The 14,300-nt window shown below is 37.7% G+C and overlaps 1 protein-coding gene across 1 annotated transcript; it reads right to left on the bottom strand.

The window, feature by feature from the left end:
* Positions 1–11,768: 11,768 nt before the first annotated feature.
* On the bottom strand, positions 11,769–12,761 carry LOC130051415 (nucleolar protein 58-like). Its single transcript, XM_056153329.1, has one exon. It carries the CDS (start codon positions 12,759–12,761, stop codon positions 11,769–11,771), a length of 993 nt encoding a protein of 330 aa, XP_056009304.1.
* Positions 12,762–14,300: the final 1,539 nt, after the last annotated feature.

Genomic DNA, 14,300 nt, shown 5'->3' with positions numbered 1-14,300 from the left:
TCAGAGGATTTCCTCTGAAAAGAGAAAAAATCACACCCCTGTTTATAATTTGATAGAGGCCTTCCTGCTTTACATCACGATGCATTTAGTTTTTCTTAGATATGTTCAGTTGTAGTGAAGATTTTTTAAAATTGGGTCAATTCTTGTCAAGCCCCTAAGACCCCAGAGTTGTATAGATCCTGAAATATACAATTTATGGCCCCCTTCTCCCAAAGATGCTTCATACGAAATAAGAAAAAAAAATTGGAATGGTAGTTATCAAGACGAAGTTAAAAATTGCTAAAGCACGACGGATGACAATGGACACTGACCAATTGTGTGTGTGTGTGTGTGTGTGTATGTGTGTGTGTGTGTAGGGGGGGGGGTACTGGGAGAAAGAACAGAAATAGGAAAAAATGACTACTAACAGCCAAAGCTTTCTTAAAATTGAACAAATGGATATGTGTGTGGAATTAAGTTGGGGTGGAAATATATACATATATTTATTTACACATCCTTCGACTTTCCTTTATTCAATCTTTACTGGATGTTATTGAAGAAAACGTAGCGGTGCTTGTCACTCCTTTCTTCACTTTGTCAGCAGCTCAATAGTGACCAGCTTAACGATCAGGAAAGAGCGATAACTCTTACATGTACCTCAGTAAATAGTTGCAGGATAAACCGCTATCTCGTTCGGTATAATACTTACTAAATGGTAATTAGAGTGAAAACAAGTAAATTGAATATATCGATGATTGGACAAAATAAATTTAATGTATATACTGTATACTTGGAAATAAGGACCACCCTGTCGATGTAAATGATATATTTTGGTTTTAACTTTATATCAAAAGCAAACAACACAGACTATTGTTGGAAATTATTGTAATGTAGGGATTGTGGTGATACCGTCCGTATAGTTTCATTTATTTGCTAGAGATCCTAATTTTACCGATTCCACGACAAAACTACTCTAAATAAATCTTCTTTTGATATATAAATATGGAGAAATTATGCAACAATGGTATAGTGGTCCTTGGTGTAGTTTAAGATGCGAAAACGATATACTTCTTACGTAATAACATATACAATGTATCACTGCTTTCTCGAACTAATTTGATCAATTTGCAGTATCGTCAACGATTTACAAGTATGATGCACTGTTTCTATAAGTGATTTGTGATCAAAGGTTGACATGATTTCACCAAGGAGAAGTCTTCTGTGCCGATTCCTTTGTCTGTCACAACATGTTCCAAGATATCCCATTTAATCCACCTGAAGTCTGCTGTAGCTATGACAAAACCCTAGTGGACACACTCTCTATGAAATATCTAAATGGATTAAACACAAGTTGAATGAAATTTTAAAAAAAGAAATATTTGAAATATACATCTTGTGTGAAATAAGAACATGTATTTCATTATATGAGAAAATCAATGTTTTCCAATTGAAAATGTAAATGAGTCGGGTTTTGGGCAGTGCACATTTCACATCACATTTCCAGCAGCAAGGAGGAGGTATAGAAATTTAGGCAAAATCAAGTAAACTACATCACATTGTATCGTTTCAATGCCAGTACTTGGTTTTATAACGTAAAGTGTCAAGAACATTTAATCCAAATTAATTACTTCTGTATACATTGTTCTTGCGCAGTTGTTACATAATATATCTGTTAACCAAGCAACAGCACAAAAAAATACAGTAATAAAAAGATAGAGCTATATCGGTGTTTGCTTGAACTATTCACAGTAAACCGGAAATGTTTCATTGTAGTCAATATTTATTGTTCGACATGCATGGTGTTATTGGTATTGAATATGTTGTACAAAATTGTGTGGATTTCCCCATTTGGCGTTTTCCATGGCATCCACAACCAATACTTGCCATTTCAAATCAAATAAGATTTAAAATCTAAGCAACAATTATAGTGGTGGAAAGTTTCTCTATAATGAGTTAGACAAAATGTATGCTTTAAATAAAAAGTACCTGTAGCTAAAGAGGCATAACTCTTTCAACATTTGGAGTCCAATTTCATCTACGCTTTCCTCAATAAAGTTTCAATTCCATATATAAGAAAACATGTGGGAAAGTTCTGCAGAAATCCCAGACAGATGAACATACATGCATGCAACATCGCTACACATGTATCATAATACGTTCTGTCGAAAGACGGACGTAAAATTGGAGGTGCTAATATTGAACAAGTCATCGAAACGTTTGTCTACAATGATTGCGATGCATTTGCTTCTGCTATCAGATACTTTAGCAAATAAAGGTCCATCATGTGACAGTAATTATGCATGAAATGTGAAGATAACGAACAGTGATCAATCTCATAACTTCAATAAGCAATACAAAATAGAAAGTTATATATATAAATATGTATTTCATTCGACTTTTTCGAACCATCTGGTCAATTTCAACCAAATGGGCTTGTCATTAAATTAGATCACGTATCGCCCCACTTCATATACATGTACAAGTGAGGTTAATTACCTGTAGATAATTACCTGTGATCACGCAGCTGATCATTCTCATTAGCCCGTGGGGATCCGGGTTAGAATAGGTCCTCAGTAGCCCTTGCTTGTCGCAAGAGGCGACTGAATGGGGCGGTCCTTTGGATGAGACCACAAAACCGAGGTCATGTATCAGAGCAGATGTGGCACGTTAAAGACTCCTTCCTGCTCAAAGACCTAAGTGCCGTAGACCTTGACGACGCGGTGACCTAATATCATGTCTCCAAGTGTAATAATCGATCATGGTTTGTTTTCTGCTGAACATAAGACGATTTTTGTTGTCATTAATTTGAAGTAGTGCGTTTGTTTTCTTCTGCATTGGATTTGGCAGGTTTGGTCAAAGTAAGAGATTGAAAGGTGACATCAGTCGGAGTCTTCAACGTTGATAAATTCGAAGGGAACGCGCACTTGTTAGTCGGGTTAAAGAAAATTTGATATTGCAAAAATAATGAGTTAACCTTCCTTTCTAAGCTACTGGTAGATTCTTGTTACACCCTAATCGTGTTTATATCTGATCAATGCCTTACTTCGAACCGGCGTATAACATTACTTTTGTCTACCCTAAAATTTCATTGGGACAGAAAGCTGTTTTTTCTTGTTTTTTTTGCTTTTGTTTTACGTCCTTTTGATACTTTTTCACTCATACCGAGACGTCATCAGCTGTGGGTGAAATACTACAAATGCTTACCGCTCAGGGACGTAGCAGTGAGGATTCTTAAACGTGACAAAGCCTGCCACGACGCGGGACCTCCGTTATTAAGGTCAATTAGGAACGACCCATGATTATCACTTCTAAATGCCAAACGTTTGGCGAAGGAGCAATCATTTTCTTGGTTTTACGCGGCCATGGCACGGGTGGGGTCAACTTGAACTCGTGACTTCCCGATTACGAAGCGATCGCTCTGCCACTAACTACAGCGGCCCCCGATATGAAGCGTCATTGAAAACATACATCCCAAAAGGAAGCACATCTCCCGAACTGGAGACTATGTCAGCCTGATAGGCGACGCCATTTCTATCGATGAAAGGTGAAAATAACGAACAGTGATCAATCTCATAACTCCTATAAGCAATACAAAATAGATAGTTGGGAAAACACGGACCCCTGGACACACCAGAGGTGGGATCAGGTGCCTAGGAGGAGTTACAGTAGCATTCCCTGTCGACCGGTCACATCCGCCGTGAGCTGATCTAAAATATCAATAATCATTTTGTTCTGCAGATTCTCATGCGTCTTTATGTAGCAGGGGAAAATGGGATATATTTTTTACGACGCAAGTTATATCCCCATGAATACAGGAGACGCGCTATTAATATACAATGAATCAATCGCCATCACTATGTCTGTTCATCTGCACATTTGTACTACGTGTACTTTATCTCAATAATGTTATAATTTTCAGACCTTTTATTACAGCGCGAGTCTTTCGAAATTTAACGCAAGTCAACCCGATTTAAAGAACAAGATACCAAGTCCAGTTTTCAAAATAACCCCGTTACCCGGCCCGTAGCCTGGTAAAATCGGAAGCGGGCAAGTTAAAATTGCATAGCAGAAGTCCGCCGGGCATGTCTAATTATGTGCAAGAAAATCGCTTTCCTTTAAATCATCGGAGATGTTCATTAAATTAAGTCAATTCGCACAGCTTAGACTCCGTTTACCTGATCGAGATATAGGGCTCACTCGGGTATGACCGGTCGACAGGGGATGCTTACTCCTCCTAGGCACCAGATCCAACCTTTGGTATATCTAGGGGTCCGTGTTTGCCCAACTCTTTATTTTGTATTACTTGTAGAAGTTATGAGATTGATCTCTGTTCGTTATCTTCACTTTTCATAGCTCTCCATAGGAGTGAAAAATTCCTGAGTGGGACGTTAATCAATAGAAAATCAACCAACCAATTCACACAGCCGATCATTCTCATTAGCCCGTGGGGATCCGGGTTAGAATAGGTCCTCAGTAGCCCTTGCTTGTCGCAAGAGGCGACTGAATGGGGCAGTCCTTCGGATGAGAGCACAAAAACCGAGGTCCTGTATCAGAGCAGATGTGGCACGTTAAAGACTCCTCCCTGCTCAAAGACCTAAGTGCTGAGCATTGACATAACTTTGCAGCTCTTCGCCGGCAATGGTTATGTCTCCATATGAGTGAGAAATTCTTGAGCAGACGTTAAACAATATACCATCATCAATCGTTAAGAATGTTACCTTGAAAATACGGATGTATATATAAATGCTGTTATAAAATTTAGAAATTCTTTACAAAATTAAGGATTATCTCCCTCACGCATAGCTCTTATCCTTAGACGAATTTGATTCCACCTTTTTGGAACAGTTTTTCCCTATAATAGCTCTAAAACTCCATTGTTATTTCGGATTTCAAACATTTCGGTTGAGCATCACTGAAGAGACATTATTTGTCGAAATGCGCATCTGGTGCATCAAAATTGGTACCGTATAAGTTTTACATTATGACCCCTGAGTCGAGGCCTCTGCTGGTGGACTGTTAGTCCCCGAGGGTCTCTCCAGCCCAGTAGCTAAGTACTTCGTTACTAGCTTGAAAATACGGATGTATATATAATTACTGTTATAAAATTTAGAAATTCTTTACAAAATTAAGGATTATCTCCCTCACGCATAGCTCTTATCCTTAGACGAATTTGACTCCACCTGTTTTGGAACACTGTTTTTCCCTATAATAGCTCTAAAACTCCATTGTTATTTCGGATTTCAAACATTTCGGTTGAGCATCACTGAAGAGACATTTGTCGAAATGCGCATCTGGTGCATAAAAATTGGTACCGAATAAGTTTTACATGGGCATCTCCAGCGCAAGAATACTTTCTAGTACAATTTATCATTTAAAGAGACACTACAGCTCATTTTGCGTAAAAATCATGAAATCAAAATTTTCCCAGCGCTTTTTCAATTTTTGTTGCATTGTTGAATGTATGAACTTTGCGAAAATAACACTTATTTAAAGTCAAAAATTCTCATTTTAACGTAAAATTTAATACTTTTTGATGGCCTATACAAAAAATATCGAGTCTCCTCCTTTCGGTCTTCAGACGCATGCGCATAGACAGTAAACAGTGCAGCATGTCGTCCATGAGAGAAAGTGTAGTGGATAGATCCAGAATTTTGACAGATTCTGTGAGAAAAGAGGTTAAAATAAAATGAGATAAAACTCATATGTGAAATAAAATTGACCTTGCGATCAGTTTGACTGTTGGAAAACAAAGGGCTAGGAGAAACGATTGTAACTCTGGTAAATCTAGGATTTCCAAAGGGGGATGTGAAAGTCAAATATTAGCCAAAGTAATCGGCTTTCTGGGTTCAAAATTTGGATTTTCACTCACAATTTGTGGCGAGAGGGAGGGGGATCCTGCACCCCCCCCCCCCGACTCTGCCATTGGGACTAGCCGCGAAGACACTGTTTTAAAAGTAAGTGCTATTTTTTATCTGAACACGACACGTGTTAGTTGTAAAAACATCGGTCAATTGGAACATGGAAGGGTTTCTGTTGAAACAATGATTTATATAATTATTCATTATAAGGAGCAGGGAATAATCCTATACTTGAAAGGTGTGGACCCCGTTGAAGGGGAATTCAAATAATTTCCTACACAACACCTTTGCTGTCATTCAAATCCACGTGATGTAAATAAGCATTCAAAAGTCCGAGTCAGCATGAAGAAACCTTTGAATTCCGCACGATCTTCAAAGCGCATTTGAGAGTAAATTGATGCATCCCAATTGTTCAATATTGTCAGTATCGATATGATATTTATCATTTTATCAATACGTGTTTTAAAAAAACACTTTATTAAAATGTGGAAAATGAGCTGTAGTGTCTCTTTAAGGCATAAATCGTAGTCGTGTAAACGCTTTCAGTAATGCATTAACACGAAGTATGAGAACCAAGTAAACGTGCTTAATTCACACGGATGCAGCATGCGCATTTGCTCCAAATGATACCTGACCTGAAATACGGCACTGCGGCAAAGCCGGGTAAAAAAAAAAAACCAACGACAAAGAGACAAATCCCAGAGAACATCAGCAAAAATATGGAAAAGGTTGGAAACGAGAATTTCAGGTCTACTATCAAAAGGTAGGCCATGTCTAATATACAACGATGCCAACAATGTTCTGTTTGGCGAGTGGTGTAAGAAATAGTCGGTCCCCAGTTGTAAGTTTGGGTCCAGTTCAGATCATTTTAGATTATATTGCTGTACACAATTACGAAGCGACACAAACATTACAAGCCTTATGATTACACAGAAAACTTCTGCTTTTTTTCGGGCATGTTAATTTTTGTTCGGGCAGGTGAAATTGATAGATGGACATGTATTTAAAAAAGTGTTCGTAAACACTAGTTACTAGTGCATTAACGAACATGGGTACAAATTATTAACTCGGTTTTCATTCCAAATACTGAATTTAATGTGTTCGATAAGGCAACAAGAAATATAACTTGTCACCAAAGCAATTACTCCAGTCAACTGTTAATAAAATTGTTATTCAGTGGGTAAAACTTAAGAATCAATGGAAAAGGATCGTTATGGAGCTAAATCCGGGGTCCTCCTGTGTTCATGTATCCCTGATATCGGGGTATTGTATGGCGAAAGCGGCTCCCATGTGTAAAGCATAGACTGCAAATCGACATCGCCGACAACAAAGATTTCCACGTAGAAACGGGGGTCTAAAACACGGGTTGATTTTATGGTTTTCCACGCAGCGTCTTCGTACTTCAAAATAGGGTTGTTAAATAAGTCCAACTTTTTCAGGTGTTCTTCACACCAGTAAAAATCTTGGGTCCCTTTCCGAACCAGGACCAGTCGGACATGAGTTACTGAATCATGGTGCACATGTTCAAGAAATAGACCGGGAAGTTCCATTTCAACTGCGTATTGATTAATCTTTTTCCCACTATTTTCTTCTTTTACAGGAACACCAAGTGAATGCAGTGGCTGAAACTGAAGAACGTTAGATAAATACCATATTAATCTAGGAATAGGGATTTTGAGGCGTGCGTTGCTGTTTCTTAGCCTGTCCGGTAATTTTCCATCGAAGAGTGTTGCCATAAACCAAATTCCAAGTGGGGCATCATGTCGTCCCAAAGGTGTATACAAGCCCTCTCCTGCTGTTACCATGGTAACGTCACTAGCACCACGAATGCGTTTCTCTTTCTCCACTGTAGTCGATTCTATGGCAATGAATGCCGGCGGAATCGCATTGACAGGAACACAGAGGCAATGAAAAAAGTATCCAATGGTTTCGTATGCAGTATTTTCTAAGTCCCGGGACTTGATAACTTCCTCCAATTTCACATAGAATTCCTCTAGTTTGTGTTTTGGTGTAAATTGTCTTGCGTATTTAATGTCTTCCACAATAAATTCCATATTAACTACACTGTTATTCAATGTCGTGGTTCACACTCAACAATCTATGGATTTGTTAACACTGGATGGTTAGCGGTGCAAATACAGCTATCTGGAGATCATAGTTCACAAGAGCAGAAGTATTATTTAAATTTTTTTGTTTGTAAAAACTGTATACTTTAAGAATATCTGTTAACAATGAGACACTTATTCTTATGATGAGATGTTTAAACGTGATAGGCACTTCTTAATGAAGCGAAAGACCCGTGCTTTAAACTGCATGCAATCTTTGTACCATCCGGCTTTTGTCTTGTCTAAATGTTTTAAAGTATTTACATGAATTTCTGCTCTGTGGGTTTGTTTTAACTCGAAGTACGAATTTATTTCATACACGTTTCATTTTTATAAACATTAGCATTGGAGGAAATAGTAACTACAGAACGTTTAAACCTTCTTTACATGGGTACTCCCACATAAATGAACCCCTAGCGCAAACATCTGTGCATCAAAGGACCCCATTGGAAATCATTTTTGGAGCTTTCATGAGTTATCCTTGGTTTTATGTATGTCTGTATATACCAAATACAATTTATCTATGTGTTTGTGGACACATTGAAGATGTGCATGTGTTGCTTTTTTATGTGATCAGACATTTTTCCAATTTACATGTAGTTGAACTTCGTCTTTTCTCTATGCTCGTCCGTCAGAACCCCTACCTCGGGGATCATGGCAGAGGCCTATGCATTTAGTTTTTCTTACATATGTGCAGTTGTAGAGAAGAATGTTTTTGAAAATTGGTCAATTTTGGACAGTTTTTGCCCCGTCCCAAGGAGTCCTGAAATTTACAATTTATGCCCCCCTTGATCCAAAATTTTGAAAAGAATTGGAATGATAGTTATCAAGAAGAATTTAAAAAAACAAGATGTGTTTGTGAAACACAAATGCCCCCGATAATGGCCAATTCCGAAGATGGCCAAGGTCACAAGGGCAAATATCTTGGTACCAGTAGAAAGATCTTGTCAAAAGAAATGCTCATGTAGAATATGAAAGCTCTAATATTTACCATTTAGAAGTTATGACCAATGTAAAAATAAAAAAAATTAAAGTAGGTTAAATGTCAAGGTCAAAAGGTTCAATATCAACGGAAAGATCTTGTAACAAGGAATACTCATGTGAAATATCAAAGCTCTATCTCTTACTGTTCAAAAGTTATTAGCAAGGTTAAAGTTTTCAAAAAGTAGGTCAAACTCCAAGGTCAAGGTCACAGAGTCAGAAATGTTGGTACCCACGGAAAGGTCTTGTCACAAGGAATACTCATGTGAAATATCAAAGCTCTATCACTTACTGTTCAAAAGGTATTTGCAAGGTTAAAGTTTTCAAAAAGTAGGTCAAACGTCAAGGTCACGGGGTCAAAAATGTTGGTACCCACGGAAAGGTCTTGTCACAAGGAATACTCATGTGAAATATCAAAGCTCTATCTCTTACTGTTCAAAAGTTATTAGCAAGGTTAAAGTGTTCAAAAAGTAGGTCAAACTCCAAGGTCAAGGTCACGGGGTCGAAAATGTTGGTACCCACAGAAAGGTCTTGTCACAAGGAATACTCATGTGAAATATCAAAGCTCTATCACTTATTGTTCAAAAGTTATTAGCAAGGTTAAAGTTTCAGACAGAATTACAAAATGACAATGACAGACAGGACAAAAACAATATGCCCCCCCCCCCCCCCCCCCCCCCCCCCCGATCTTCGATCTCGGGCCATAAAAACTTGATTGTTCACACATTTAATAATGGGCCATTTTGGCCCCACCCTAATACCAAAACCCCTACCCCCGGGATCATCAAATTTATAATTTTGGTAAAAGACTACCTGCTCTTTCTAAATATCCATTTAGTTTCAATTTAGTATCAATAGCACTAAAGATGTTATTTAAGTGTTTTACACATAAACACTATATGGTAAGTTTGGCCCCGCCCTGGGGTCAGAACCCCTACCCCGGGGGTCATGAAATTTACAATGTTGGTAGAAGCTTCCTTGCTCATCATTACTATATACTCACTTTCTCTGCTAGATGCCCAGGAGTAAGGAAGATTTCTAAAGAAATACATAAATTTTACAGTTTTTACCCGAAAATTAAGGCCCCCTTAGGATGGAGGGTCACGAAATTTACAATTTCCGATCTCCTTCATCTACAGATGCTACATACCAAATTTGGTCAAGATTGGTCCAGTATTTTCTGGGAAGAAGTTGTTAACGGAAGACGGACGCAGATCAATTGCAATAAGTCACCCGAGTTTACCCAATTGACCCAAAAATAAAGATCTTGACATGATAACGAGGTTTACTAGATAATGTGTGTTACCGGTCACACCAATGCATATCCAGCCGGGGAAAAGGAAAGCATGGAAGACACCATTTCTAAAATTATTTTTGCAAGACAATCCACATTAGCACTTTCAACATCCATTGAAACGCCAACCATCATGCCACCATCGACTCAAACTCTACTTTCACTCCGCAAACATCAATTTTACCTGTGCAAAATTGGCACATCGATGGCAAAAACCTCAATGATATTTTCCCCGATTTTGAACAACCTATGCAGCAGCGACTGACAAATGTTCCATCCTTGCAGGAATTCACGATTTAAACACAGATCATGCGTAACTCTATGAATCAAAACGATAGCGGTCAACAAGTTAACTGCGTGTGACGTCATAATTCAAAGCTGCTGAGGCACCTTTTGGAATTATTATAATATGTTAAAGTCATGTATACTGATGAATTTCTCGCATTAAATACAAAGTTCATTATTTTTTAAAATATAAGTTTTCTTGTTTAAATAATGTTTGTTAAAATAGTGAACACATGTTAAAATAAAATTTAAAAATCCTTTCAAGTTTTTGTTGGGTTTTTTTTCTGAACGCACCCCTCTCTTGATTGTCCGATCTCTACATTGATCGCGCTGCAGTAGGACATATTCGTTAGATGAATTCTTGGCAGGGTATATAGACTCACATTTTCTAACAACTCCGGAGAATATAAACTTTGACGGGAAATGTGAGTTCATATACCCTGCCAAGAAATCCATATAACAAATAAGGTAGCACGAGATCAATATCATTGTTTTTCAAAAACGCGGTATATCAAATGTGAACTCCCTTGTTCATCGTAACATTTTTCTTTTTTAGAAATAATACATATTGACATAAATCAGAATTTTCTGAACATTTTCTTTTCAGAATATAAATAGGGGAAATTGGGGCAAGTGGGACACTTTAGATTATTTCTAATATTCCATACTAATAGTGATATATTTATCCAAGTTTAATGTCATGCAATAAAAGATAGATATGTTATCTTTTATTCCTCATGTATGAAATGCTTTCACTAGCACTATTCCAAAACAAGGGAGACAAATCGTATAACTGCTGAGTGTCCCAGTTGCCCTTCTGTAATGGGGTAACTGGGACATTATAATTGCGTTACATAAAGTTAGAAAATAAAGTGGAGAGAGAGGCAAACGAGGGGTTCCTCCTCTTCCTCAATCCCTCCTCCTCCCTTTCTCCTCCCCCAGCCCATTTTTTCCCCCCTTTTTCTCTCCATCACCCCCCTTACAGATCAATCTTGACATTGAACACCGGTAACACAGACAAAGAGCTTCAGATTCTAATATTTATCAAATATTGTGCATAAGTTCAAATATGTTCCCTGCAAACATTATTTTATTAAATAATGCACCCAGTCATTAATGTTCCTAACTTCATCAAACAATCAAATGCATTCTTAAAACTTTCAATAGCATAGCGAATTCATTAATCTGAAAACAATTCAACAACACTTTAACAATTAGCAATTGTACATGTTTGTATCACGAAATCTGAATATCTTGGCATTTAGATCACACATTTTCATGGTTGTCACACTTGAAGGTATCAAGCCCTTTGCCGTAAGACCCAGTGCATGTTTCGTGGAACCATAAATTGCAATCCTTTTCTGAACATTTTATCCAGTCTTCATCATCGGAGTCATCGTCAAAGTAATATCCACCGCAATGATTACAAAAGTTTTCACTTGAATTTTCTTTATCTGCCTTTTCATTTGTAGCCATTCTTCTTTTAGATTTACCCTTCTTTGACATCTTAGAATTTTTTTGCCTTTTCTTTTCTTCCATTTTAGCTTCTCTCAACTGTTTCCGATTTTCTTTTTCAATTCTTTTCTGTTCCTTTTCGTTCTCTTTTTCTTCTATCATATTTATTACTTCATCTGATGTGAGGCAACGTGCAGTTGTTATCCTTCTGCTCCTTTTGTTTGAGACTGTCTTTTCTTCCTTGTAGAACGTAGGAACTTTCAGCAAGTTTGTTAGGACATTGTTAGTCGCTGGTGGAATTTCTGTTGTACTGGTGGACGGCTCAGATTCTGTTTGTGGTTCCGATTCTGTGTGCGACCTTGCCATTGTACATGTATTGCTTCCATTCTGAATTCTGGTATCTCTTTTTTCGGCTGTATCTTTGTCGGTGTGATGATCACCTCCAGGATAGGGCAGTTGTGAAACAGTAGATGGTGCAAATACGTCTTCTGATATAGCCGATGGGTTAAAAGGGAAAATTCCAGTTGAACGGAAGGCGCTGGCAGCATTGATCATGGTGCAAACTTTACGGTATGCAGATGTAAACAGACCACAGAAGTCGTATCTTGTGATGACCTGCCCCGGATTCTCTTTCATGAACTGCATGCATGCTTTGTTGTATTCTGTTTTCAAAGGTTTGAACAAACATTTGTCAAGAGGCTGTAGTTCACTGGTAGTGTGAGGAGGAAGGCAAAGAACCTCGATTTCGTTTTCTTTGGCTAGCTTGAGTATTTCTAAGCTGATATGGGAAGTGTGTCCATCCATGATCAATAACACTGGTCGAAGCGAAGGTAGGTACTTCATAAAATGGTGCTTAAACCAATGCTCAAATAGCTCTCTGTCGATGAATGACGACTTACTGGTTGCAAAGAGTGTGCCTGATGGAGCATTCGTTACTAATCCTTTGTTTAAGCGTTGCCCCTTGAATATAATCATCGGTGGAATGTACATACCAGAGGCACTGGCACAGACTACTGCAGTAACATTTTCCCCTCTGTCTCCACTGGTTTTACTGTGAACAGCTCATTTGCCTCTCTGTCCTATAATTTTACCTGGTGTGTGTACAGTGTTTATTCCACTCTCGTCAACATTGTAGATTTGGGAGCCTTTGTCAAACAGTTTGAGTCTCTCCATAGTGTCTCCTAACAACTGGAAGTAAGATGTTACCACATTCTTGTTTAACATCATACCTCTTGCTGCTGAGAGTCCTTCTGGTTTCCTGATGGCTAGTTGTGGATGTCGACCCATGAAGCCTGAATACCAATCATATCCTGCCTTAGCTTTACTTGTGTTAAATGGATGTTTAATTTGCAAACTAAGAGCCATAGAGTATGCAGTTCTACACACATCATCAATTGTCAACCCAAATCCACAGTTGGCCATCTCAAGAATATGACCAACTAGCTTATTCTCTTGATCCGATGTAAACACGGTTGGTCGGGAGGCTGGCGCATCAGTATCTTGTCTTCCTTTGACCCTTCTTTCAAGGGTAGATTTTGGTACTGCATACAGTTCTGCCGCTCTGCGAAAACTTAGTTTATCAATTTTTACTGCCTCTACTGCTTTTTTCATCGACGATATAGTCCACTTTCCTTGTTTTGGACTTTGGATTTTCTTTCGTCTTGCCATCAAACCTATTAATTAAAACACTTCTTGAAACATGTATACCATATAACCATGAGCAAATAAAACGATCTTTAGTATGTTTGAAATATGTATTTATTGATTGAATTAAATACGCTATATTGAAAAATAAATATTTTAAAATTTATTATTTGTCCTTTAGATATTTAAAACTATCCAAAATTCTTCACCATTCACCAGTTCTAAGGATTTCATTTTATCTGAAGTGTATAAAATCTTAAACTAAATTATAGCCTGAACGACTGTCCCACTAACCCCAATTCAAAGAGGAAATAAGTCATATGGAGAATAATATACATTTAGATAATTGTTATTATAATTATAATACTGGCATTACTATTCACACCTTAAATAAATGACAACGTTTTGAAACAGCATTGATTTGAACAGAAATGATTGAGAAGAAACCAACTCGCGATTGTTTTATAATGCACAATGTGTTTATCAAATATTTTATTTGTGACGTCACAATATATCAGAACACAGCATCCGGTATGATGTCCTGTATTATATTCAATTTTCGTAAATACTCTAGTAAATTTTAATGTAATAAGATATCAATACTTTGCGAAAAATGTTTATATCAATATTAACATGTGAAATTTCCGCCACTATGCATGCAATAGGGTGCATGGCTGTACTGTGTAAAACCCGACAAGA

The sequence above is a fragment of the Ostrea edulis genome, chromosome 2, assembly GCF_947568905.1.
Source record: "Ostrea edulis chromosome 2, xbOstEdul1.1, whole genome shotgun sequence".
NCBI lineage: Eukaryota > Metazoa > Mollusca > Bivalvia > Ostreida > Ostreidae > Ostrea > Ostrea edulis.
Note: the sequence above shows the minus strand (reverse complement) of the source record. Positions and strands in the feature narration are given on the sequence as shown.

Bases quoted from the DNA above. Each gene is read 5' to 3' on its own strand.
- LOC130051415 (XM_056153329.1), bottom strand. From the start codon at position 12,761: ATGGATGGACACACTTCCCATATCAGCTTAGAAATACTCAAGCTAGCC.